This window comes from Mustela lutreola, chromosome 3, assembly GCF_030435805.1.
Source record: "Mustela lutreola isolate mMusLut2 chromosome 3, mMusLut2.pri, whole genome shotgun sequence".
Classification (NCBI taxonomy): Eukaryota; Metazoa; Chordata; class Mammalia; order Carnivora; family Mustelidae; genus Mustela; species Mustela lutreola.
The window spans coordinates 156,802,629-156,827,385 of NC_081292.1; the positions used below are offsets into that span (position 1 = coordinate 156,802,629).

Sequence of the window (24,757 nt, forward strand, 5' to 3'; positions counted from 1 at the left end):
CATTTGCCAATATTAAAATATCAGACAGTAACATAAAAAATATGAATACCAAAATGTGCATACAGCTCATGAGGAACATGAAGTGACTCAGCCACACAATCAACATAAACACAATGACACAGGTAGTAATCAACAGCAGAAATCACCCAACAGATACATGGCAAACTACAAAATCAAAGGACAATGCCTCATAATCAACTGCCAGTATGGGAGAGTTTTGGAAATGAATTTGGAAAGTAACCTGAATCTTTAGTTAGTGACTTAAAATTACATATTTGATTCCTTCTTTATGATAACATCAGTGAGTAGAGGCAGAAAATTGGTTACTTCAAAATGTTCAACTTAACTCCAAATTCCTTTATATTCCAGTGCTTCAATCTTGTTGTCCCATTAACAGAAGTTTTTAGGTAATCAATAAGAAAATTCACTAATCTGACCTTTGCCTTCTCTTATTTTTCTGTCCACCTTTAATAGCTAATATGTATAAAACTAGCAATGTTTGGGCAGTTGTTTGAAGGAGGAGAATTAAGACATGTGCATAATCCAAAATGTATAAGAATCTTGATGATTTAGAGTTTGGTTACTCCCTTCAAGTATGGAAAATGATACCCAGAGTCAAAGTCCACTGGAGATACTTTTGTACAGAAGGCCAGATGCAGACAAAATTGTGCACTTAAAAGAATTAAAATTATCCAAAAACATTTCATAGTTTTCTTTATGTTTGTAAGCAGGAAGTCTTGGTCTTATTTTCTCCCTCTTCAAAGCATAAAATGTAGAGATTCCTAGATATAATTATATATACACACATATAAGAATATATACACATACTTTTCTATATGAATATATGTATGTATATATACATATATATTTACAAAGATAGATGCATTTTGGTCAAGTAATGATAATCTAGTCCCTCAAAAAATTGGTTTTATATCTAATATAAAGGTTTTATTTTATACAGATATTTATAACTGAAATCCTTGAACTGGTAAATACCAGTCAATCAATAATAAAATAGAAAGCCTCTGTTTTCAAAGATATTATCTGTTATTTATTTAATGGCAACTGTCATCATTAGAAACTCACCATATTAGAAGTTGTTCTGTTTGCTGAAAAATGAGAACTTTCCTGTGTTTTTGCAAAACAATGATTCACATAAAGTTGCAAGGAGACCCTAATTGGAATGGTAACTCCTAGTTGACCCATTAGGTTGAAACAGAGGCATTGAATCTGCTTATTGTGATGGGATTTTTTCCCCTTTCTTTAAGGTTCCAACACCTACCTGAAATACCATCCATTAAACCTCATCAGCAGTATTTAATACTTTACATAGCTTACGCAAACTTGTCCACAGAATGGCTGTTTGCCAAAAATAAATATTTTGTACATTAGCTTTGGCTAGTGTTCCTTTTCTCATTTCAAGGCTTGTGGCTCATAGCAATTTTTAAACAACCTACACAAAAGTTGTAAAAGCACTATGGTGACAATCTCCAGAAGAAAAAGTTACAGGTTTTGGTTCGTATTTTAAATTAAAGGACTCTTCAATGTTTACTTCCCACCTCTGTTCAAATTGGGCAATCTGTCGGCTTTGATTAATGGTTGGGGAAAGAAAGAGGTGGCAATATTATTTAAGGGGAAGCAATCTCTCTATGTCTGCTTCTCCTTCTCATATTTATTATAGGAAATGGAAAAGATTATGTCCTGCATGAAGTCAAGGAGATAGACCACTGTAAAGCATGTGCGGATAGCTAAACTTAAGCCCACACTTAGGTGATTAACAGAAAGGGTGCAGCCTCTATATCACAACCAAGGGAGACCTAAGACTTCACAATAAAGGGATTTTAACTGAGCCCACCTGAGCTGACTTCCCTACTTAGAGAAAAAAACAAGTCATAGGAGCATGAGACTCTTTTCGTCTACTTCTCCTCCTCCTCCTCCCTCTCCCTCTCCCCTTCCCCCTCCTCTTCCTCCTCCTCGTCCTTCTTTTTTTTTTTTTTTTTCCCCAGTCAGGTAGAATGGAAACTAGATTTTAATCTCTTACTAGTGGGATGCTCTTAGATAAAATACCTCTCAGCCATCATCTTTGTCTGCATAATGAGAAGAGTTAAGACCTAACTCTCTGAGTTGTGCACAACGGTGAGATGGGGAACAATTGGTGCCTAGCACATGACAGGTACTCAAAGATAATCAGTTCTCATCGGGTTTCCCTTTATTCCCTGTAAATTCCTTGTTTATACCAAAGATATTGGGACCCTCATCTGAGGCATAATTTCTTTTCTGTGTTTGAACATGGAAGTTAAAGTTGTTAAATAAAGATGGTACTATCTGGCCTGCTTCAACCCCACTCTCTTTGCATGAGAATCCCTTGAAAATCATCCTAAGCCATTCATAAATTCAGGGTTGACTGGAGAATTTGAATTCCTATACACTATAACTGATATCTTTGCCCCTCTACAATACCTAAGGCAATACTATAAGCAAGGTGTTTCCTTATTTAAGAGAATATTTCCAAGTTAGTTGTGGAGACACTAACAATACATTGTGATTGTGGCATATGGTGGTTTTTGGCCCTGTGAATGACAGCTGATTGAATGTCAGCAAGCAGAATTGAGCAAATTTGATGCTGGTGATAAAACATGGTTGTACCAACAACAGCTGTGTCATCCTTCAGGGAGAAGCTCTGGGTAACTGCTGAAAAAGAGAAAGGAATGGTGCAACCCAAAAAGTTCAGAAGCACTCAGATGGTCTGGTAAGTTAGGTTTTGATCGAATAAGTCCTGTAAAATACCGAAACTATGCTTGTGTTTAAAGTAACAAAACGTATAGACACTTCTCTAAGAAAAAGCAATGATTTAAGCCAATGCACGGAATACTCTGATGTCTCCCAACACAGCCTCCTACTAAAGAATTTAGGGTTGGGGCACCTGGGTGGTTCAGTGGGTTAAGCCTCTGCCTTCGGCTCAGGTCCTGGGATCCAGCCCCACACTGGGCTCCCCACTAAGCAAAGAGCCTGCTTCTCTTTTTCTCTGCCTGCCACTCTGCTTACTTGTGATCTCTTTCTCTGTGTCAAATAAATTAAAAAAAAAAAAATCTAAAAAAAAAATCTAAAAAAAAAAAAAAAAGAATTTAGGGTTGAATAGGACCCTAATGTGTCCCACTCAGGGGTTTCTCACTAGAAGTACCAGAGGCCTAGTAGCATTTACACTTTTATTTTAGTCTTCTGAAAACAAAATATAGAGAGTAATGCTTAAAAAAATGTTGGTAGGAGATTTCACAATTAGTCAATACTCTGACGTTTAGGTCTATAAGACTTCCAATTTGTGACTAGTTCCTTGCATCTTAAGAGTAGTTGAGCAAAGGGGCGCCTGGGTGGCTCAGTGGGTTAAGCCGCTGCCTTCGGCTCAGGTCATGATCTCAGGGTCCTGGGATCGAGTCCCGCATCGGGCTCTCTGCTCAGCAGGGAGCCTGCTTCTCTCTCTCTCTCTCTGGCTGCCTCTCTGTCTACTTGTGATTTCTCTCTGTCAAATAAATAAATCTTAAAAAAAAAAAAAAGTGGGAATTCATTAAAAAAAAAAAAAAAGAGTAGTTGAGCAAATACATGGAAAAAGCTCTTTTTAAAAATTTTTTCCAAGAACAAACATGTCATGTATGGAAACAATCCTTTGCTATATTGACAACCATATAGCTTTGTATTAAGTCAAGGTGAAGTCAGGAAGAGCATGCTCTGAACAACAGACTGTAGTTTTTTTGTTTTTGTTTTTTTTTTGTGAAAACATTTTAATTTCTTTCATTGCTATGCCCCTAGGTAAGTGTTTCTGAACCATAATTTGTCTTTTTCTGAACAGACTTGATGTGTTTTCTGGAAACTGTTTTTGAATAAAAAGCGTCTTCAGACGGGGCAAAAAAACCTTTCAACATTTTTGCAGTTACACAAAAAATTGTATGAGGCACTCAGCACATTCGGTTTGGTCAGCAATTCAGTTAGTCCTTTGGCAACTGACTTGTGTTTTATCCCCCATATGGCTCTGTTTTGAAAAGAATTATCTCATTTTCTAGTCATTCTCTTATCTCATCTGCAATGTCAATTATCTAAATAAAACATCTTAAATATGATGCAAATAGGCAGAATTCTTTCCCCTTCTGAGTCATAGCTATAGCTCTGCTTTTGTACAATTAATTGGGAGATAAAATTAAATTTTAAATAGGAAGTCAGAACTAAAGATGCCCAGTTTAACCACCAGCTCAACTGAACAAAGCTTCATTTTTATATTAACAAGCATATAGCACGGTTTTCCTCCAGACACCCAAACCCAGCAAAAATGTTTATGTCTCTCTTAAGAATGCTGTGGAACAGATTTATTTAGGCCAGCGGCCTGGGGCAGTGAACTGAGCCCTGTCTCTAGAGATCCAAATTGTAATCCTCATCTCTAACTGGTGTAGGACTCTTATGTAATATGTTTTCGGGGCATCAGTTTTCTTACCAAAAATGAATATAAAGGATGTTAGGATTTCTAGACTCTCTTTTGGTATGCCTAAATACTGGCATATGTAAGGTTAGGAATTCAATGTGGATTGATGAGATATTGTTTCCTCAGATTTATCAATGTTATCATCAGACCTGCACCTAAGGCCTTATCTCTCAGCCCCACCCCACAGAGGTGCCGGATTCCTTTTTATTTCTGGCAAGTCTAGGTCAATTTTTTTCTTAACTCTCCTCCAGAGGGTTTCTTACCTCATTCTCTTCCCCTTTCATTATGTTTACTTCATTTTATTCCTACTTTGAAATCTTTTAGAGCTTACTTTTAGCATATTTCATCCTTGTGAATGCTGTTAAATCTAAAGTCATATTTTGTATAAATCTTTAATAATTGTTAGTGCTCTGTCGCTGCTTTATTCGTTTCAGCTCCTTTTATTTGGTCTTACATTACACTGCAATTAAGTGTATTTTTGGTGCCTTTCTGGTGACTATAGTGCCTTATGGCCTAGCCTCTTTCTCCTTGCCTTTTTTTTTTCTTTTTTCTTTTTTAAAATATCCACCTAAGTCTTAAAAGTTACTAGTATGACCGTTTCTTAAAAGTGTAGCTTTAAAAGCACAAAATGAATTGAAACCATGTCCATATCTGGAACTGAATAAACATTTGACTTCCTCACTTAAAGTTTTTTTTCCACTGACTCAGATTGGGAAACAAAAAACAAAAAACAAAAACCTTTATGTAGTCATCTAGATCAAAGTCCTACCATTGAGTAGTATGATAACCGATACTCATTCAAACTGTTAGGTGCGCAGGCGTGTCGCTGGGAGGGACTTCACCAAGATGACAGCTGTGTGTTTCTGAGGTCTTTTTGTCATTGGAACTCAACTTTTAATTAAAAAAAAAAAAAAAGCAAATAAAAGTGTAGGTTCTCATTGATTATACCTACTTATGGGCCAAAAGAGCTGGTTATTATCCAACTCAGTCATCATGAATATCATTGTACTTCCTCAAGTACTTTTGGCTTCATTTCCTGTGTTTCCTGTTACCTGTTTGATTGCATGGGGAAGTTTGCAGGCTGAGGTCCATCCAGTACAGGGCAGGAAGCATGCAATTCAAAAGGCCACCTCGAGCTGCAGACGGGCTCCAGTTCAATGTTAGGTTGTTTCCCTGAGCTCACTTTTGGGTTCTCAAATATTGCGGGTTTTTAAATCTCCTATTCAAATGCCAATAATTTTGAAAATGTAAACTACCATGGAGAAATACAGTCCCTATGTCCACTGTCATTTTCACAGTGTCTAATGGGTTTACTAGATAAAAAATATTAGTTGTTCTTTAGTCTTCATAATATTTTTCAAATTTCCACTTTTGGTATTGCTTCTCTGGGTCACAAGCAGCAACTTTCAGGGTCTTCTGAGAAATGTTTCCTTCTAAGCATAACAACTGATGATGATAGTTCCCAAAAACAATGTGATTCACCTGGAAAGAAAAGGGATCTGGGAATGAGCCACAGAATGAATTTGACAACTGAAATATAAAGAAATGAAAACTAGTGGGGTGCCTGGGTGGCTCAGTGGGTTAAGCCACTGCCTTCAGCTCAGGTCATGATCTCAGGGTCCTGGGATTGAGTCCCGCATCAGGCTCTCTGCTCAGCAGGGAGCCTGCTTCCTCCTCTCTCTGCCTGCCTGTCTGCTTACTTGTGATCTCTGTCTGTCAAATTAAATAAATAAAATCTTAAAAAAACAAACAAAAAAAGAAAACTAATAAAAAAATTTTATTTTTGATTTATTAGGAATTCTTCTGAACTAAATGAACAACAGGAATATAGTCTTTGGACTGTATTAAATTTGTCTCCATCTCAAACTAACTTCTCACTTCTTTAAGCTACAGGGCTTTTAAGACTTTTATGACTTCCTTAGGGAGGAAACAAAAGGTTTATTTTCTGATGGGTCTGGTAACTGTATTATTTAAAAGAAATAATTCCATATGGCATTTGCTATATTTGATAGACGATGGCTCTCTAACTGATGGTGGTCATGAAAAAACAACCGTCACAAAAAGCAAGTCAGTTAATTTCTTAATTAAGTTCATACCTTTGAAAGCAAACTTAGAATACAAAGTGCCAGAAATTATGTATATATTTATAAGCTATCCACCATAATATCTGATAATATGTAATGCCTGATGTTCAGAAAATCCAGATGTAATTAGAAAAAGATCAAAGGTATTTCAGAGTTCTATTATTTGTTAATATTTATTGAATATCCTAGAAATAATAGATAACCAACTTAGAACTTGCTCATGACTTTATAATTTTTTTACCTATTAATCCTCTCGTTTTTTCCATGACTATGACAAAGATAATCTTAATTATATGTATATTATTTTGAAATGTTTTAAAAAATATAACAAATAGGGGTAATTTCATAATAGTGTATTTTAAAGATATTCCTACAAAACCACTGTCATCCTTGTAGGACTTTGGAAATATGATGTTTGAGTGTGCTCACGGTTTTGTAAAGGAGTTGGCCTTGAGCAAAATCATCCTGGATTATCTACAACATTCTGCCAGTGGATTGTAAAGAGGTAATTGAATAACTTGTCCCCAGTCTAAAGATACTTGATGAAGGGACAAGTGGTGGAGGGTCATTCCATGTCACAGTTCATAGGAACTACCTATGAAAGAATTTCCTCTTAGGGGTCTATAATCCATAACACTTGGAGTGAGCTGGCCTAGAGAATATCTTTTAAATGCAGATTAGAAATGTATAATTTTAACAATTCATTGGTATTTAGGATCAAACTCACTGTTACCCTATTTCCTTTTAAGAAGCTCTCAATTCCTAATGCTAAAGGGAAAGACATGTTCCTGTTATTCAGTCTTTTGCTCTGTTTATTTTTTTAAAGACTTAACAAGATATGGAGGACTCAGGAGGTTTAGTATGAAAATTACCAAAACACTGAAAATATAGGGAAGACTATTATCAAGATATTAATCTCCATGACATCTAGCAGCATGGAAAGGGGAACTTAAGGCAGAAGAAGACAGCTGTGTGACATGCTACAACTTCATAAGCACAAACAGCATCGGGAAACATTGAATTATTGCCATCTTAATTAAATTACTGTTTTACTAATTGGCTTGCCATTTAGAGGGACCAAAATTAAGCCTATATGAAAATCAGCTAATGAAGGCTTAAGTTCTCAATGGGGCCAACCCCGTTTATAAATAAGAACTTTTTGATTTAAGGGCTGCTGCCTCCTACATATTTTCTAACTAGCTTGAATTTTTTTCTGGTAACAGATTCATTTCCGGAGATTAAAAATGTGTTCTCATTCTCATCCTTTCTCACCCCTGGCCCAGCCTCCAGCTTTCTTTGGCATAAGGTTAAGGAAGCAGAAGGTAATATTTGATAGATGTTTATGGATTTTTCCAACATTATGCAACATAAAATTAGTAACTGGTACACTATTAATTCCTAATTTTCCTAAATAACTCAATGGTAGTCATTATCACTAAAGAAAAAAAAAATGCCCAAAAGGAATTGAAATATAGCAGAGAAGATTGAAAGGGAGAAAGACTGGGAAATATGATGTTGACCCCAAGTAGAAAGAAAAATGCCATGAAGGGAGTAGTCACTGATTGTGACATCAAAAGAAATGGATGCACTCCAAGGGGGAAACAAAGTGCTTACTTTGGCGACAACCCTGAGCAAAATGATGGTCTTCATATACCCAATGTATTTTGTGGATTTGGTGGTCACTTGCAGTGAGATAATAGAAAGTTTAAGAAGGTTGACCTGAAATTATTTTTGTCACCTCAAGATCTTACACCAAAACTTATCACTTTGTATCTTGTTAAAATAGAATTGGGGAAACCGATCAGAACTTTAACATTTATCATTTTGAAGGTGAATAGAATATAGCAGGGGTGGACTGGTAAGTATTAATAATTGGACCTCTGGAAAAACATCCCTGGATTAGTAGCATAGGGTTGTGTAATTCCTCCCACCATGGCTGGTTTCAAGCTTTCAGGGTGATGTCACTGAATGTGATGTTGGGAAGTGCACGAGACACACCATCAGCTTCTTGACAAGCAGGTGGGAGCTGCCTCCACCACCTGTTGAGGCCCAGGTCTCTGGGAATGAGGAGGTGGGGGGTGAGAAAAAGTCTCCCTTTATGGAAAGGAGTTAGAACGCTGAAAAGCAGAGTCATTCTAAAGTGCAAAGCTTATAGGAAGAACACTGCTTCTTGCTTTCCCTATGTACTTTCCTTCAGGCTTCTCTGATAACCAGGGAGAACCAGTTCTAGCCCATAAGCAGGATTTTTGGCATTGTTAGTTGACTGAAGTGAATGACTTATAGAAACAAAGATGCTGATAGCAATATAACCAAAGCAACGGGTGGCTTGTGTTTAAAAAATAACAGATTTGAAATAAATTTTGTAAAAGAATAAAAGGACTTGACAATTTGCAAAAATATCTGTTTATCTCTCTGTATGAACTTTTTACACTGCCTCTTTTGCCATAAACACATTGAAAGCTTCCGACTGAGGACGCGGACAATGGGAGTTTTACGTCCCATTTAACCGGAAGTTGGATTTGCAATAAAGAAGAGGTACCCATATTTTACTTACCAGCTCTGGTTGGAAGACTGATGTTGATTTATGCAGCCATCTTAGCCCTTTGTTTCTATTATCACAAGGGTGCAGCCTCAGGGCCCCGGTTTCAGGCACAGGAGCTAAGCACCACTTTCCATGTTTAATAAGTCTTAGCCAGGTGTAATCGAATTGTTGAAGCTGTCAGGAAATGAACAAGGAGAAGGTCACTTTAGGCAGCAGATACAGGTAGGGTCTCTGCCAAACATTTTGGTTAGCGATGGTTAAGGATATAGGCACTTGGGTCAAATGTTTTGTACCCAAATCCCAGTATTGCCACTTTCAATTCTGACAGCATGGGTATATTATTACCATATTTAATTTCATTTTTATTATTTTTAAGTTGGATAGCAATAGGGAGTATCTCAGAGAGTTTAGGTAATGACTGTGAAGTTACTGTAAGCCCTCAATAAATGTGAGCTGCAATAATAATAATTATTTAGTACAGTTAGTGTATATCTGCAAATGGAGGTTATTTCAGGTGGTCTGAATCCTAGACAATCCTAGACAATCCTAGACAGGTGCTTGAAGTAGTGGAACATTCAAACCATTTGTAGCCATTAGGGCCATAAGGAGATCCAAGTCACAGTCCTAAATTGCTTTGGTGGAAATTATTATGCTTCTTTGTTTAAGACTATCCAGATTACTGGATTCCTGGAGGTTTTGTAAGAAAGGTTAAAAATCTTTCTTAAGGCTAAAAAAAATGTTCCTATTTAAAGAAAAGTTAAAAATCTTTCTTTGCTGATAGCAGAAAGAATTATCAGGTTCTGCTCCGTTAGCATCCTGTGGTTTGTAAGAACTACTCTTGGGAGAAGTCCGGTTTTGGGGAGTTGCCAATGTCTAAAATAAATACTGATTCAGGTAATGGAACCATGTTTTCAGTTTTTATAAGTAATTTTTCCAGTTACTTACACCCTAGTATCATCTGCCTGGTCAATTTATTCTAAGTCTGTGGGTCTGCAGGAAATTTGTTTTTTCTCACCAATGTGAACATAAAAAAAGTAGATGGCTGGTAAAAATCTATCTAAATGCCTTTGTGTAGAGAATCATTCGTGATGTAATTGAGATTTAACTTAGATCATCAGGTATGTCATTGGGTTAGACCTCACCACTCAAAGGGTAATCTCTGGACCAACAACAGCATCACCTGGGAGCTGGCTGGAACTGCTGAATCCCAGCCCCACCAGGAACCTATTGAATCAGAAATCTATATTGTAACAAATTTCCGGGTGATTTGTATGCACATTAAAAATTGAGAAGCATGGTCTTATGTCATAATAAAAGGAAGTTAAATGGCTACTAAGAGAAGCTAGGCATTACCTTTAAAAGGGACATCTCAAACGGTTGAAAAGTTAATAGCTAAGGGGACTTTCTAGGTAAAGTGAAGGTTAAGGCTTGGTGGTTCAATCCTCAGCCTTTATTCCTTTCGAGCTTTTTTGGTTGAATGCTATAAACTGGTTTGGTATTAAACTTCATTAATTCTGCCAAAATAAATTAACTTCCTCCAAGTCCCTTTACTTTTTGTTATTAAAACAAACTACAAGCTAAAAATGAGGAAGAAGACAAAAAGGGAGATGGGGGTTTGTGGAAAGCAGGGGCTACGTATTCATACTTTTGCCTCCCAGTTTCCCCTTGAGAGCCTCAGTGGTTATCCAGACCACAACTTGGATCTTCAGAAAAAATCCTGGTTAATCAGGTACAGAAAATCACAAGAAGAATGCGTCTTGATGGATTGAATTAAATAATACCTTACTTTCATATAATTTGGACTACTTGTGGTTTTCTTTTGCAATTTATGATTTTATTTCCTCTTTGAATTGTTAATATGAGTTGTATCTTTCAAATGATTTCTGACACGTTTCTCTTCCTTCTACCTCCTCTCTTTCCTAATTAAGAAAGAGCTTCCTCAGTCGCAAGTTTACAGTCTGTAGCTGAATTGTAGCAACAGAGAGGACAAAAATGTCTTTCCCGCTTTAATTCAGAGGTAGAGGGGAGATGTGGTCAGAAATAGAAGCAATATCTCTTAAGTCAAAGCAAATAGGTAAGCCTGGGGAAACCTAGATTCTAACCACAAAAGAATTTCTTTACCAAAGAGTGATCTACAATTTTAGGAAGCTGAGTTCTACTCATGAATTGATGTTTCTATGAGTTCTATTTGGCATCCAAACCAATAATATCTGCACAGAATGAGAATGGGTGGGGAACATACACTGAAGAGGGAGGTACCATCACTCAGAGCTCACCTCCAGCTGGGCAGAGTCCCTGGTGAGCTGGTCTCCCTGGCTCTCCTTCCTCCCCTTCCCTTTGTTTTCTGAGTTTGTCAGAGATTGTTGAAGGGTTTCCACCATGGATCATGGATTATGTAATTTGCATTACTCTCAATATGGATTCAGGAGAACTGAATCAACAAAATGGCTCCCTTAGATTATTTGAAAATATTCTCTGCCTTTATTTCCTTTATTATTTTTCCTTTAGATGTAATTTTTATTTTTCACATTTTTTGTCTTTATTATTAGAACAGTAAGCGTCTATGGAGCACTGAGGGTTAAGTACTGGTCTATATGCTTCATCTGTATGACATAATTTGATCCGCAAACCTGATTTAGGGGTTGGCTCTGTTATAACTGCTGTTTACCTAAAAGTTAAAGGATTTGCAATGTTAACACACTTGAAAGTGATGGAGCAAGAACTGGGTCCCAGGTGGGTTGACTTTGGTATGCACAATTTTACTCCCTTAGTCACTATCTTTACACTGAGTGGTGGGCTACCTTATCACCAACCTTATGATCATGCAGCAATTTATAAATTAATTATTGTTTGTACAGCAAAAATGAATTTCTCAAGTGAGCAGTAAATGTACCACACTTGCACTTATCAGGTACACCTGGGCCTTCTATCAACTGTGTCATTGATGAGAGAGAAAACCCAGCCCAGCGGGTACCTTGCTGCTCGCATCACAGTCTTCCAAAGTGGCTGTGGTGTTTTCAATGGAAATGCATTTGCCCAAGGCCACATTAATAAGCTAGGGAACAAAATATAAAATATGCATTAAGAAAAAAATATTTTAAAGTAGAACAAGACATTCAGAAAGCACAGACTATAAAACTATAATAAGGTTAAAAGATAGTTAAGTTGATAGCTTAGCATTACTTAGCACTATACGATTTTATTGGTTGCTATCTCTAACAGAGACATAATGTAATCTTGCTAAAGTACAGCTTCAATCTGTCAATTTAAGCCTATGATTCAGCCTCAGAGCCAACAAACAGAAGCTTTTAATTAACCCTTGCCTGGAATGCTAAATAGAGAATGAGCAAAAGGTAACATGAAAAGTAGTTATTTTCTTGTCTCAAGTTTTTCTGATGCATACATTAAAAGTCAATGCACAGACTTGCAATTTAATCAAGCCAACAGTTATGGGCTCTGTTCCCGGTCTGACCCCTTCAAGCAATTTCACTGCTTAGGCACTGAATCATAGATAAATTGAGTCCTTCAAAGAACAGCAGATTCCAGCTGATTCCCTGTCAGAATCTTCCTAATGACTCAGGCAAGCCACAATTCATTACAGGAAAGTCATGAAAGCTAATACAGAGCCAACCTTAAAGGCACTCTCTGGCAGGCCCCCAGGTTTTTAATGGATTTGCAGGGTCAAATATGGAGGTAGCTTTCTATAAGTCACCATTTAATGCAGAAAAATGTTGATTCCCTTGCCCCCTTTGACATCTTGGGCAAGGTTAACGAGATGGTGAGTTAATAGTGCAATTTAGACTTCTTAGATTTCTGGAAGAGCAGTGTAGAGTCAAGTCTACACTCAGAAAAGCCTTCTGAGCTGAGAGGTGGCGAAGTCTATGTTGGCAAGGACACTATTTGTGCCCCCTCCTCTTCTGAGGGTGTTGTATGATATAGCTGTGTAGCTCAGAGTTGAAAGCCTTTATAACAGGGTGCTCTTGGGGTGGCCCTCCCTTTTACATGCATAGCTTAGCTTGCAAGAAAATCAGGGGCATCTTCGGGGACCAGAAAATGCAGAAAATGAAGTAAAACAAAACCCTTTAGAAAGTGGGAAAACTGCAAATATTGGTAGGCAAGGGACCAACATTATTAAGGACAGGAGAAAAAACATGGGTAAGCCAGAGGGTTGGAACTGCAGTCTTTCACATAAAGATGGACGACTAAAGAATTAGACCCTCAGTAGAACCATGTCCTGGGAAAAACAATTTACCCCGTAGCACAGGGAGACAACATGGTAGCTAGAGTCTCCCTTGGGAATCTGAACCTTCTGTGGACCTTCATCTGGGTTTGAGATACAAGTTTACTCTACTTCCATTGGATAGGAACTTTGACAGCCATAAAAATAGTACCAGGTTGGGGGTCCCTGGGTGGTTCAGTTGGTTAAGCATCTGCCTTTGGCTCAGGTCATGATCCCAGGGTCCTGGGATCTAGACCCACATCAACTCAATTCCAAGGCCTGCAGCAAAAGGCTCATGCTCAGTGGGGAGTCTGCTTCTTCCTCTTCCTCTGCCCCCTCTGCCAGCTCACCCCCCCCCAACCCAGCTCTCTCTCAAATAAATAAATAAAATCTTAAACAACAACAACAAGTACCAGATTGGTTACTTCTTGGGTAGCCGGCATGTGAAACAAATCTAGAAGGACAGAATTTCCATCAGAAATCTTCAAAGAAAGCTCTATTCACAATGTAGAGTGACAAATATGGGGAGAGACTATCCACCAGTAGTAAATGGAGCGGTCAGGACGCACAAAAGGAATTAACTTCAGAGAAGAGATTTAATAGAAATGCATGAATGTAGGATAATCCTGGAGATTAAAGAAAGGAAATGTGCTCCAATTGTTCTCTGGATTTTAACAGAGATAAACATAAACTTCTGTATTTGTGGATTACCCAGAAAACATTCTCTCTTCCCACGGGTTTAGAAACCTGGTTTCAATACAGCCGAACAGGTTGTACTGCTCCAGAATCTCACAGAACTTCCAGAGAGCTAAACATGAACGAGGGAATGCAGCGTGAGCGGCTGCCAAGTGTATCTGGCCCGGGATCCTATTTCTGGCAGCACAACTAACATTGCCCAAAGCAGTGTATGGGAACCCCTGGTTTAACTGATTTCTTTGTATTTATTTTGTACAGTCCCGTCTGCCAAGCATAGAAAAGCATTAGATAGAGGGGGAAATTTTTCTTTCCCTTGCTTTCTGCCACGCTTCGCTTTCTCTGAAGATTTGTTTCCCTTCTTCCCTACCAGAAATTTCTGGAGAAACTACTTTTCTTCACATAGAAATGATTCATGAACTCCCAAAGAGTTGTTACTTTTTATCTCATTATGAATGGTTTTAAAAATTGATTCTTCATTTATTTTCAAGAAATTATATTTATGATTTTATTGTAAACCATTTCAATCTTTTTGAAAAAAAAAATCAGTCAGTATCTAAATTTTAAATCACCCATTTTGAATTATTTCACTTTCCAGTTGAGGAGGTGGAGTTCCCCACAGTTTATCACAGAATTACTAAACCTTGGGCTATAGGCTATTTGCTAAGCATCTAATTCAATACAAAGACACATTATTAGTGAGGTTCTTTCTTTCACTAAGTATTTGTGGTTCAAAAAGATCTGATGTGTTCTTATAAAAAAATGAAAAGGAAAAAAAAGACCTTGCACTGGATTTAAATTCTTAAATTAGTTGAAAAAAGGAAAATGTGGAGCAAATAACAAAAAGTTGCAGAGTTTATTTTCTTGGGACTTTTCAAAACTGTCTGTTCAAAATAATGGTCAAGTTAATCTTAGTCTGAAATGTCTGGAAAATAACTTTTAATAAAAAAATAATAATGCTCCTTACTGGTTATTTCAGAAGGGAGGAAATGATATCTTCTTTATGATTTGTGTAAGGAAAGCAACAAATAGAATTTTAAAAAATAATTTAAAAATATTTTCTGCATTTTAATATATTATAGCTCAAGCATCAGCGGAAGGCTGTTTTAAGAGCGTTTCAGAAATTTTCATGGGAATGCAATTATAAATTAATCTCACAGAGGAGGCAAAAGGTAGTTTTTTAGTTCCCTCTGGTGGTTAAAGTTCAGTAATGCTCTTGCTGAGAGTCTGTTAGGACAGGAAAAAAAATTACTATGGTGAGAATTTCTTTTTCTCTTACTCAGGAGTTAGAATTAAAAAAGAAAAATGTAAATTTATTTTACAGACACAATTTTGAACAGTGTATAAATCCAGGATATTCTTTCTAATGGGTTACTTAGAAAAAGACACCAGGTTGAACCACCGGAAATAGTTGCTATTCTCTTTTGACCTATAAAAATGACAATTTTATACTACATTATGTTACATACAAATAGGTCACATGTACTGGTTTGTCAGTTGAATTTTTTACATTTCCTCTCTTCCATACTCTTCCAGAATTCTCCCCTGTACTGTCAGGGAGAATGGCTCTACTAAGTCCTTGTCATCAGGAAATTTCCTAGGCGGAGAATGATTGGTTTGTACAATTCACTTTCTAGGGAGAACTGAACAAAAATGGACCAAAAAGCAGGCTTACTGATGATCAAGTCTTAGAACCTCTTTTATGAAGAAGAAGAAAATTCTTAAAGAAAATGAAATAATGCCAGGAATATTTTTAAATAAAAATAAATGAGAAAATAATAACGCAGATAAACCGTATGCATGACTGGGAAAGAGCTCTAGGTCAAGGCTTGACTAATCACTTCTAAACCCATTCTACGGTAAATAACCTCATGTCTTGCCATCCTCTTCAAATTAAGCCCCACTCCTAGAATGGGTTTGAAATGGCTTTCATCCAGGTTCTCTGCTTTCTTGCTTTAATTTCTTAGCTTTGTACTCTGTCCAACCTCTTTTGTGTGGTTTCTTCCCCTTTTGGTACATTATACTGTGCACTGGAATTTTTTTGGTCATTATTTGACAATTTCTTTTATATTCAACCCGTCTGACATCTGTAAAAATGGAATTAAATCATGTCGTCCCATTGCTTAACCTTACTCAATAACCTCCTGTTACATTCGGTAGAGGGGGAGGGAAAAGAAGAAAGAAAAAGAAAAAGAAAGAAAGAAAGAAAGAAAGAAAGAAAGAAAGAAAGAAAGAAAGAAAGAGGGGTGCCTGGGTGGCTCAGTTGTTAAGCATCTGCCTTCTGCTCAGGTCCTGATCTCAGGGTCCTGGGATCGAGCCCCAGGTCGTTAGGCTCCCTGCTCAGTGGGGAGCCTGCTTCTCCCTCTTCCACTCCTCCTGCTTGTGTTCCCTCTCTCTCTGTGTCAAATAATAAATAAAACTTAAAAAAAAAAAAAAAAGAAAGGAAGGAAGGAAGAAAAAGAAAAAGTGGAGGGAAGGAAGGAGAGGAAGGAGGAGGGAAGAAGGAAGGAAGCAAGGAAGACCCTTATCCTGCCTGCCAGGACTATGTGACCGGACTTTCTCTCTGCTCCCCTTCATATCGTCCCATTCCTCTCATTCATACCCTGACAACATTCATCTTCTTGGCAGTTCTTCAGGGCCTGGACAGTCATCTATCTTAAGAGATTTTGCACAAAGGTCATCCTCTGCCTAAGACTCTCTCCTTCAGAGCTTGGCTAACACCTGTCTTTCAGGCCTAGGCTTCAACATCTCCTCGAAGTTGAATACTCTACCTTAGAAAGATTCATCCCTAAGACCAGTTCCCTAAATGAGAGCCGTTCTATTTTTTTTAAACATTACATACTCGTACCTTGTTTTCCCTACTCAACTTTAAGCTCCACAAATAGGAATCAAGTCTGCTTTATACATCACCCTATAGTATGGTTCTGAAATGCTGTCTGGTTTATTGATACCCAGTAGATATTTGCTGAGGTAATCAATGAACCTGAATGCCTAAAATCTTCCCTCAAGTTCACCTATATTTAACCCTTAACAGTGTTCTCTCATCTGCGCTCGTACTTGGTATTTACTTGTAATGTAAACCTTTATTCTTTTCCACACATTTTCAAGAACTTTTAAACTTTATTTTTATGGAGTCAGAACTTAATTGCTGCTTGAACTTACCACACCCTTAGCCCTCACAATGGGAGCCTTCAAATCAGGAAAAACATTCTCCAAGTACCATTTGAAACTTTTGCATTTTAGTTTTTTTCGAAGTTCCCGTTGCTCGGTGAGGTTTCCAACATCTAACCCTTGGTCTATGAGGTGGTCCCCATGGCCATAGAATAGCTCCTTGTATTCATCCAGCCAGACCTCAGCAACCCGCACCAAGTTCCGCTCTACTGTCTTCATCCGGTCTTTGGGGAAGGAGTATGGATTGTCATTTCTGAATATGTGGCCCACTCGGGAGCAGGGAATGATTTCAATTTCACCACCACACATCCACACCTGAAACAGTTTGATAATAAACATCAATTATCAAATGATGTCCCCAAATCATGGGCGTTAGTTAACAATAACAAAGAACCACCTGGTGACCACTCCCTCCTGCCTCCAGTTTGAAGTAGTTTTGTCCAATAGTTTCAAGTTAAACTCAACAGGTTTATTTAGTTTTGTACATTGCTGTGGACCATTTTAGGATTCGTTATATATATATATATATATATATATATATATATATATATATATATATTTCCCTACCCTGTAGTGTCCTTCTTATTTTACGAAGAAATTCTCACTGAATCCCAAAGTGTAAAATATGGAATATGGATTCCTTTTTTGGTTGGATTAAGGAAAGGAGTATATATTTCTGCTTTCAACTTTCCCTTCTCATCTTGGGATGACCCATATGGAGCACAACTTGAAAATGAGCTCAAAATAATACCCCTTTTATAATATATCACCCCATTCCTCAGGAAAGCAGTTGCCTTTTGGATTCTCTTTACTCTGGCTGCTGCCAAGACTTGCTTAGCTGTTGATCAATGGTTATAAATACCCAGAGCTATCTGAAATGTCCAAAGTTGCTGCACCATTGCCTGTTGATGGCCTGCTCTAAAGGCACTTTTTGTACTTCTGTCACTTGCGCTGTCTAACATGACCCGTTACTCAGTGATTTTGTTACTTCTGATATACTAGAAAAACATTCCTGGAGATATTTTGTATGAAGTATGAATCCCACAGCACTTATAAAGAATGGCAGACAGTTATTTCCCCCATAGTCACATGTAGAAACAGTGTTATAAAATACTAGGGAATTCTAATAAATTTCATGAGAGCCATTGATTCATCCAAATTTAACCTGTGATATTAAAACATTAATCTAGAGGCCCTAAAATTTCTGTGGAATTTCCTCCCTGAGGCAGTCCCATATCTAATTATATTAGTAAAATAAAACCAAATGATAAAGAGAGAGAGAATTTGTAGAGAGAATTTGAGGACCACTTGGTAATACCTTGAATGAGAGCTCCATATTTTCTCCACCCCAGACATCAAGCCCAGGGTCATATGTTCCAAGTTCAAAAAAGTAATTTTTATCAATAGAAAACAATCCACCTGCCATGACGGGGCACCTACAAAAAGAAATGTTTGTGTTTTTAAGCTTGCATGTCATGGGAATTCACTTTTCAAGTGGGTCCCTTGTGCAATTGTGATGGCATTAAGAGATATTTCAAAATAGCTACCAAGCATGGGGAGGTCTTAGAATGGAGTCACAAATAGCCCTGAAGTCATCATTCCCTGGTTCATGGTGGCAGAGCTTGATTAGTGTCAGGAAGGATGGGGCTTGGAAGTAGAATTCTTATTTGCCCTTTACTTTCTGGCACAAACTCTCCAGATAGGTTATTTTTAACAATGTTTATTTAACAGTGCAAAGGGAGTACCAGGCACAGTTGTATTATATATGTACTATCTCAGACTTTATGAAAATCCTACAAGTATGTACCATTAAGAAACTAAAATAAAGAAATGGTCACAGGTTACTATGATGTACATCAGGGTTCACTTTAGGTGGTCTGGTTTGACTCTATGATTTCTCACTCCACTCTACTGCCTCAACTGTAGACGGAGTTTGCTGACAGCTTATTAGGTGGCAAAACTTTTTAAAGCATGTCATATAATTGGATTTAATTCTTAGATGATAGAGGTAGCTCCTTTTTTAGTCTTAAGGCCGAATATGAGGAAATGAGATTCAAAGAGGTTAAGAGACTTTTTAAAGCTCACACCATTAGGAAGAAGTAGAGTTGAGATTTAAATCCAAAGAGTCAGATTCCAGAGTCTTCACGACTGTTATAGATTATGGGGGATAGACACTACATTTGAATCAGCAACTGGACAGGGCAGTAATCACTTTCCATGGTGGCAACCACTGACCCAGTTGAAATTGTGTGGACAGCCTGTCTTGGGTTTAGAGTACAATGCAATTTAAGATAATTTCTGCCCCACATCTACTTCCCCTCCCCTACAATTTATGCACATATTCTGTCTGAATGCCCAAATGTCCTTTCTAGTCCATCCAGAATGCATTTTCTTCCTAATGTTACGTGGAATATAATCTGAACTCAATCACGACACTGACCTTCAAAGCGGAGTCTCATTTTTTATTTTTATTTTTATTTTTTTTAGATTTTATTTATTGATTTGACAGACAGAGATCACAAATAGGCAGAGAAGCAGGCAGAGAGAGGGAAAGGGAAGCAGGCTCCCTGCTGAGCAGAGAGCCCGATGTGATGCGTGGCTTGATCCCAGGACCGTGGGATCATGACCCGAGCCGAAGGCAGAGGCTTAACCCGCTGAGCCACCCAGGCACCTCGGCAGAGGTTCTTTAGATATGGGATCAGATTAAGTGTGTTAAATTCAGGCAGATATGGGTTTGAATCCCAATTTGTTCTTTTATTAACTGTACATCCCTGGGGAAATTACCTCTTTTAGGGTCAATTTCCTCATCTCTAAAATGACAATACTACCATCTCTCTCCTAGAGTAATAGAGAGGGTTAAATGCACAGTGTTTAGTCAAGGGTAGTACTCCTCCCTGACTTACTAGGAATAACAATTCTGAAGGGATCACACCTAGCAAGGAATGAGGCATGCTTTATTGAGGGTTAAATTTTGAGAAATAGTGCTACAATCCACTGTGGCCGGAGGCTTTCTCTTGGCACTAGTCTGCTCAACTGCTCTCTCCAAGGGGGAAGGCTTTGGGATTCCTGCTATTCTGCCTGAGGCTGGCTGCATGCTTGTTCTGCAGGTCTATAGTCTGGGGGAAGTGTTCAGAAGTTCTCACTTTGGCTTCAGGTCTAAGCTGTGTTCTTCAATTCAGGTTCTCCAGCAATAAAACCTCACTTTTAATTCAAATCTTCCTTCTGTATCTATTTCTTAATTCATTCACAGAATTTGGCACCCCTCCCATGGAAAGGGTAAGATTAGAATTAAAAAGAAAATCCTGACAGTAGCTATTATTACAATATTTTTACTACTATTACTTACTCTTCTAATTTTTACTTATATTGGCTTTAACATTATGTGTGTTTATATAGCATTTATGCAGCATATTCAATTAGTATGTATTTCTTAGGTTGTAAACCCCAGAGAACAGGAAAAGTATTAGTGAATTTCTCTGGGTTCATGGTGAAAAAGGTACATTTGACCATACAAAAATGAGTTTTGATAGTGGGAAAGTAATACCTTAGGAAAACTTTGTTCACTTTTGATCATCTACTGGTTAAAGTTGTAATTCTTGATGGTCTACAGAATGACAAGAAATACTTGTTTTGTGAATAGCTTCCTACACATTTATAAAAAGATACATGATTGCTTTCTAATCTTAAATTTCACATACTTACCTTATTATATCTGTTTCTTTAATTCTGTTTTTTGCAACAATGTCTGGAGGAATTGTTCTCCAACCAAAGTTCATGGGCCACACAAAGATGCCTCTTTGAAAGTTGTCTACTGTCATGTAACTAACACAGAAAAACAAAAACCAAAAGTGCTCCCTGAGATCATCACATATACTTAATCAACCTGATACCATGTCTTGTTCAAATAAATGGAGCAAGTGCTTACACAAATGATTTTAGATTATCACAAACTTTTTAATAACATTTCAAGCAAATTTATGAGTGCAAGTCATATTAGTGACTAACTGGCTGGATTGTTAGTTTTTAACTTAACTTTTAACAATGTTCTGACTATTTTTGAGGGGAAAAAACAATTTAGGAGCAAATGTATTTTTCCCACAAAAAGATGAACTAATCTTAAGGAAGGTAGATATTTTCTGGGTTCAGGTACAGCTGACTAGAAAGAGGAAAGAACTGAACAATGAATATTAGGATTTATTGCTATTAAGAGTTAAGTATTTTGATGACCAAATAAACTACTGGATTGACTTTCTCTGATCCCAAGATATCTATTATGTATTTTCATTTATTTAAATGGATGAACTGTGTATGGAATGGTCATATGGTCATTCCATATGGTCATATGGAATATGACCAGTACTTTCTGCTGTTGTTAAATATAACTTAGAAGTATCTTGTAGAATATGACAGTATTACCTCATATCTTTATCATTGATGACTTCAATTACTGGACAGGCTACTTTCTTTCTACTTAAATAAACTCTTTCCAGAAGAGGTTCCAACCAACCAACATTACATTCCACGTGAGAATCTAAGAATGTCAACACATCACCTAGAGAGCCAGGAACAAAACAAAACAAAACAAAAAAACAAACAACATTTGAAAATGCAGATTTACTGAGTGTGTGTACTTCATGTCCAAAGGTCTTGGGGATTGCTCCAGAAAGGTGATTATAAGGGAAATAGTCTTCTAGACTTCTATGGTCCCTAGAATTTCATTCTATAGTGAAATAAAATGAATTTTGTTTCTAGAAGTCCTTAGGGCAAGCATCATTTTCGCTTGTGAAAACTTGATAAGCCACTTAGAATGGATAGCCAAGACTTTGAAGCAGTAAAGGTGGCTGCTTTGTCTTTTCTAAGGAGGGTGGGTCCCATTAACCTGGAATGGGGGCCTGTGGACCAGGCAGAGTTTGGTATTCCAAGGTGGGCTTTAGGAATGACAAAAAGGAGAAATCATTCTACATAACAGGGGTGAAAACAAAAGAGGAAGAATCAGCAAAGCTAGAAGGTAGTGTAAAAAGGGTTACAGGGATAAGGAAGGAGAATAGTGAATAGTTTAATGGGGACAGAGTTTTAGTTTTGCAAGAGGAAAAGTGTTCTGGAGATTGGTTGCACCACTGTGTGAATATACTTCAGAGTACTGGACTGCATTGAAGAAATAACTAAGATTTTATGTTTATTTTACCACAATAAAAAATCCAAAGCTTGCAGGAGAGAGAGAGAGAGAGAGAAGAGAGAGAGAGAGAGAAAAGAAAAAGAAGGGCGCCTGAGTGGCTCAGTGGGTTAAGCCATTGCCTTCGGCTCAGGTCATGATCTCAGGGTCCTGGGATCAAGTTCTGCATCGGGCTCCCTGCTCAGCGGGGAGCCTGCTTCTCTCTCTCTCTCTCTGCCTGCCTCTCTGCCTACTTGTGATCTCTCTCTGTCAAATAAATAAATAAAATCTTTAAAAAAAAAAAAAGAACAAAAAAACTTGGAGTCCAAAAAACAAGCATTAAAAATTCTTTTTCCTACTAGTTGTGTGAGGTAACACTCTCTCTGTAGCATCTACATTGTTCCAAATGATTTTATACAAGTGGTGTGTGTGTGTGTGTGTGTGTGTGTGAGAGAGAGAGAGAGAGAGAGAGAGAGAGAAAGAGAGAGAGAGACAGAGAGAGAGAGAGAGAGAGAGAGAGAAGATGAATAATAACCTGAGGAATCTGGGTTATGTTATGACCAAAATCCTAGATGTGCTTCTTCAGTATAGCCAAATTACAAAGGCTTTTCTGGCAAGTCCTCATGTGTGGAGGCTGTCCTTTCACACCAGATGTGGTCTGCAGCCAGTACACCACAACCTGTGAAGGGACTTGCAGTCAAGAGGACATGTTCTCAGCATAGCTTCATTCCTAGCTCAGGTTCCTCCATTGGAGACCTCCTTTAGGCCAAGATCTCTGTCTTACTGCATGGGAAGTCAGGAGGTCTCCAAGACATTTTCCTCACCTGCCTCAACATTCAGTACTTTCCCACTCTAAGTCCTCTCCTTTTCCCACTATAGGCCCAGGCTGTAATGCATATAGGAGGAGCCTTTTGTTCTGGGCTCCTTAGGCCGTGAGATGATTCTCACATCTGCCCAATCTACCAGCCCATTTCTATATAGGGAAACATGGAACATTCAGGGAGTCAGAACTTTCTTCTGTTTCAATTCTTATACTTCCTAGTTATGTTAGTGGAGGAAATACAGATTTGAGTGTCCCTTTCCTTTTGGCTTTATTGCTTGAATTGACCACTCTGCCCCCTGGCTGCTCCCCTAAGCTCTTGACAAACCTATAACATCAGTTACCTTCTATTAAGTGCTTACTCTATGCCAGACACGGTCCTAAACATTCTTCATGGTTGTCTTGTTTAATCCACACAACAAACCTGATGTATCAATCTAATTTGTCTTTCCCTTAAGAAATGAGATGTAGGTCTGAGTTTTATTCCCATTTAATAGAAACAAAGAACTTAAGCACTTTTTTCAAGTTTGCTCAGCCAAGTGGCAGCTTGATATCAGAAAACACATAGTTTATTCCATTGCCTGTGTTCCTAAAAAAAGAAAGAAAAAAAAATGGCCATAAAGAGGCAGGGCTATGAGAATGAGAAAGCTTAACGTTAGCCACTAAAAATGATAAACTACCTCTTAATTAGTGGTTCCATATCTTATTAACTGATCAACAGTGGTATTTTCGCATGAGGGTAAAGAAACTGACCTTAGCCAAGGTCTTGCTGAGGAATGTCCTTGAGAAGTCTCCAGGCATAACCAGGCTGTGCTAGACTGAAGTCCCTCTTCTCTTACCCCCAACTCTTGGAGACAGTGGTTACAACCCCTATCATGCTGGTGGAGTCCTATTTTCAGAGATTATAGGTTAGTTGATTATGGTTCATAATCAACTAAGGGTGTTATTTTGCACAGCCTGCTCCCTGTGTGGGAAAGTTCATAGGGGTTATCTAGGTATGTAGGGTATGCAAGCATGGCCTGCTTAAGGTCCCACTTGGCTATGAATACCATATGCAGAAGATAACCTCCTTTTTCTCACTACTTCAGTGACTGTTGGTCCATTCAAACTAAAGAGCAGTGTCTACCAGACTACCAGTCCCTGTCCCCAGAATAAGCTGGCAGGGTGAAAGATGCCTGGATCAACTTTCTAAATCTCTGGTGGCAGCAGGATGGGTACCCAAACCTACATTCACTTCCCACCTGGCCCAGATTCCCATACAGATTTTCATTCACTTGTTGCCAGAACCCAAAGGAAGCAGCTTCTGCCCAAAACATAGACTGGAATTTTATACTGTTTTATTTTGGGTGAGAAAAGAATCCTCCCATGCATGAATGTCATTGCTCCACTTTCAGACACTTTCACTTAAAATAAGATCTCCGGAACTAGACCAGGGAGCTGTCTATGTAGCTGACTCTGGCTAGGACTTCTACTTGTAGTGGGTATGATCTGTGGACATTTCATACACTCTTCCTAACCCCAAGTGTCATGGTGAAATGAACATAGGATCGAAGCCACAGAGCTCTGCTTTCCTTAGCCACACTGGATAATTACTTACCCTTTCTGAGA

At 38.0% G+C, this 24,757-nt stretch overlaps 1 protein-coding gene across 1 annotated transcript in view; it reads right to left on the reverse strand.

The window, feature by feature from the left end:
• Window positions 1-4,241: 4,241 nt before the first annotated feature.
• Window positions 4,242-24,757, reverse strand: part of GALNT5 (polypeptide N-acetylgalactosaminyltransferase 5) — a 43,917-nt gene continuing 23,401 nt past the window's right edge. The window contains exons 4-10 of the mRNA XM_059167291.1: window positions 21,594-21,729; window positions 20,880-20,999; window positions 18,496-18,613; window positions 17,169-17,492; window positions 12,069-12,149; window positions 9,107-9,268; window positions 4,242-5,950 (exon numbers count right to left, since the gene is read on the reverse strand). Coding sequence (XP_059023274.1) covers window positions 5,807-5,950; window positions 9,107-9,268; window positions 12,069-12,149; window positions 17,169-17,492; window positions 18,496-18,613; window positions 20,880-20,999; window positions 21,594-21,729 — 1,085 coding nt within the window. The 3' untranslated portion in view covers window positions 4,242-5,806. The remainder of the gene's footprint in view (window positions 5,951-9,106; window positions 9,269-12,068; window positions 12,150-17,168; window positions 17,493-18,495; window positions 18,614-20,879; window positions 21,000-21,593; window positions 21,730-24,757) is intronic.